The following is a 3,496-nucleotide window of genomic DNA, read 5'->3' as shown; positions in this document are numbered from 1 at the left end:
GCGTGATACAGGGGTAGAATTGAGATAAGAAACTAATGGGGTGTGGAGCGTGAGAAATATGAGCTGGGAAACCGAGGTAATTTAAGAGTGTGAATTCAAAGAAGCAGTGATGGAGCTTGTAATGAGTGCCAGTTTGTTAGTAAAAAATTATTGCCGTCATCACGACCGCTTGTGTTGCGATCGAAACGTCGTGATATTTGTATTCACTTTCTTTGATTATTATATTGTTATTTTTTCAATCTACGTGACTTTACCGAAAGAATCATAGAATATGAATTCCTTCAGTCACGGAAGCTTTAAGTTAAAATCTATCGCCGTGACTTTACCGAAAGAATCATAGAATGTGAATTCCTGCAGTCACAAAAGCTTTCAGTCAAAATCCATCGCCGTGACTTCACCGAAAAGACCCAAAGAATACGAAGTGAAACTCGTTCAGGCGACCTCTGCCGGAGCAACCTCGACGGGCCGAATGACGCCGAGCATCCGCTTCATCTGCCCAAGGATCTCCTTGTCGCGCAGGCCGTACACGACGGGCGCCACGAGTCTGGAGAGAACGAAGAGCGCCATGTACGTCGCGGAACGCGCCACGCTGGAGGCGCGCGGGTCTCCGATCGCAGCGCCCACCACCGCCAGCACGGCCGAGTTCCCCAGCGAGCAGATGTAGAGGACGAGCTGCAGCGAGTGGAGCGCCACGGTGTTGCGCGCCCTCGACGCTCCGCCGGAACCCGTGGTAGTGGCGGTAGCGGCGGCGACGCGCCTCGCCGCACCGAACACCTTCACGTAGCTGAACGCGACGGCGACGCTGCTGGCCACGAACGCCGCCGCGTTCGTCGCCTCGCGCAGGGCCAAGAGCGCGGTCGCGTTGGGCATGAGCCCCTCGATCCATTCGACGGCGCACACGGCCTCGTTGGCGGGCAGCGGCACGCCACCTGAGACGAGCAGGAGGAAGCGTGCGAGGGGCGACCACGCGCAGCCGCTCCAGACGGCGGCGAGCGACGCGACGAGGGCGACGCGGCGGTCGAACCAGGCGTGGTAGCGCAGTGGGTGGCAGACGGCGGCGTAGCGCTCGAGGGACATGAGGGTGACGCAGAGGAGGCCCGCGTACTTGAGGGCGCTCGCGACGAGCACGAACGCGTAGCAGGGCACGGCGGGGATGGGCACCCGTTGCCACACGAGGATGGCGACGGTGTCGGAGGAGATGAGGAAGAGGCTGTCGCAGAGCAGCAGGTTGGCGAAGAGGACGTGGCGGTAGTTGTGGCGGAGGCGCGTGCCCAGAATCGCGGTGAGGATCCAGGCGAGGAAGCAGAGGGACGGCAGCATGGTGAAGGCGTTGATGCCGTTGATGAGGTCGATGATCAGGCCGTAGGGTAAGTAAGTGGCAACCGTGGCGTTGGCATGCTGAGGAGGCGGTGGTGGTGACGCCAGCGCGCTTGCGTTGAGACTAGAGGCGTTCATGTCTCTTTCGCACCTCCAATGCGCAACGGGCTACAAGAATTGACCTTCTGAAGAGACTCTATTCCGTTTTCGCGCGACGGTTACGACGGTGGTGGTGATGGTGGTGGTGCCAGCAGCGACGTTATTGTTGTTCTTCAGAAGCTCGATGCCAATGTCCTGCTGCTGCTGCTACTGCCACAACGAGAGGACTTCAGCAGAGAGAGAGAGAGTTCGCGTGATGCTGCTGTTCCTCCTCCTCAGTTGAAGGAGTGAAGGCCACAGTGGCGTTTAAGTCTATGGTCTCGATGGGTCTCTATGTGTCTCTATGGGTTTGTGTGTCTCTACGCATCTGTATGAGTCTATGGCTTTACTATAGAGTCTCTATGACTTTCTATGTTACTACGGGTTTCTATGCATCTCTATGAGTCTATGGGTTCACTATACGGTCCACAGTTTGGGTAGCATAGCCATGGACAATTACTGTACTTATCTTGAACTTATTTCGCACCCTACATAGCCCACCGTGCTAATCGGAGGTGCGGAGGAAGTGACAGGTAACAAAAAATTATAAAGAAAGAATTTTCAATTTAGTGTAGTGTATCGTAGTGTATCATGTTTTAGTGTATAGCATAGTGTATAGTGTAGTATGTAGTGTAGTGTGTATTGTAGTGTATAGTGTAGTGTATAGTGTAGTGTGTATTGTAGTGTATAGTATAGTGTATAGTGTAGTATGTAGTGCAATGTGTATTGTAGTGTATAGTGTAGTATGTAGTGTAGTGTGTATTGTAGTGTATAGTGTAGTGTGTATTATAGTGTAGTGTGTATTGTAGTGTATAGTGTAGTGTGTAGTGTAGTGTGTATTATAGTGTAGTGTGTATTGTAGTGTATAGTGTAGTGTGTAGTATAGTGTATGTATGTTGAATTTCTTTCGCAGCGCACGTAGCCAACTTTGCTAATCGGAGGTGCGGTGGGAAGCATAACAAACTAAACACAGCAACAAATCTAGACGATGATTTTAAAGTGCAGCACAGCGCCAGTAGCTTACCCTAACAAATACATCGTCTTTTGTATTTCGCGTTCACTCCAGAGCCTAACGGAGCAAATAACCCCCCTCCAAACAAATGAAATCCACCGTGGAACCGACTCACAGGAGGGTCGAGGAAAAAAAATGTCGAATTAAATAAAGTGTTGGAAACCCACAACGATTGTTTGTGTAAAATATATTTTTTAAAAGTCTAATTTGTTCATCAGCCCACGACGACGAAGACGACCATGATGACCGGCGTGATTTTGTCCGATTGAACCTAACCCACGACGCCTTGATTTTTGCAACCGGCACCACGAATCCTCTTAAATATTAGAACGGTGGGTGGGGGGAGGGGGGTGGAGAGGTGGGGGGAGGAGGGGCCACGAGAATGGTCGTCATTGATGACCTCCAAAACGTCACTCGTCATCGCTTGGAGTCACGCCTCAAGCCCCTTACGGACCCCATGCGCTTAAAGCTTCAACGATGCCATGTGCAGTGTTAGTCTATGGATAGTGTAAGTCTATGGGCAGTGTGAGTCTATGGGCAGTGTTAGTCTATGGGCAGTGTGAGTCTATGGGCAGTGTTAGTCTATGGGCAATGTTAGTCTTTGGGCAATGTTAGTCTTTGGGCAATGTAAGTCTATGAGCAATGTTAGTCTATGGGCAATGTAAGTCTATGGGCAATGTTAGTCTTTGGGCAGTGTTAGTCTATGGGCAGTGTTAGTCTATGGGCAGTGTTAGTCTATGGGCAGTGTTAGTCTATGGGCAGTGTTAGTCTATGAGCAGTGTTAGTCTATGGGCAGTGTTAGTCTATGGGCAATGTTAGTCTGTGGGCAGTGTTAGTCTATGGGCAATGTTAGTCTGTGGGCAATGTTAGTCTATGGGCAGTGTTAGTCTATGGGCAGTGTTAGTCTATGAGCAGTGTTAGTCTATGAGCAGTGTTAGTCTATGGGCAGTGTTAGTCTATGGGCAGTGTTAGTCTATGGGCAGTGTTAGTCTATGGGCAGTGGAAGTCTATGGGCAGTGTTAGTCTATG

At 50.7% G+C, this 3,496-nt stretch overlaps 1 protein-coding gene across 1 annotated transcript; it reads right to left on the bottom strand.

Annotated features, from left to right (window-relative positions):
• Positions 1-432: 432 nt before the first annotated feature.
• LOC144949961 (odorant receptor 131-2-like) lies at positions 433-1,455 on the bottom strand. The gene has a single exon (XM_078879951.1). It carries the CDS (start codon positions 1,453-1,455, stop codon positions 433-435), a length of 1,023 nt encoding a protein of 340 aa, XP_078736077.1.
• Positions 1,456-3,496: the final 2,041 nt, after the last annotated feature.

This window comes from Lampetra fluviatilis, chromosome 55, assembly GCF_964198595.1.
Source record: "Lampetra fluviatilis chromosome 55, kcLamFluv1.1, whole genome shotgun sequence".
Classification (NCBI taxonomy): domain Eukaryota; kingdom Metazoa; phylum Chordata; class Hyperoartia; order Petromyzontiformes; family Petromyzontidae; genus Lampetra; species Lampetra fluviatilis.
The sequence above is the reverse complement of the archived record's forward strand: the minus strand, read 5'-3'. Positions and strand labels throughout refer to the sequence as shown.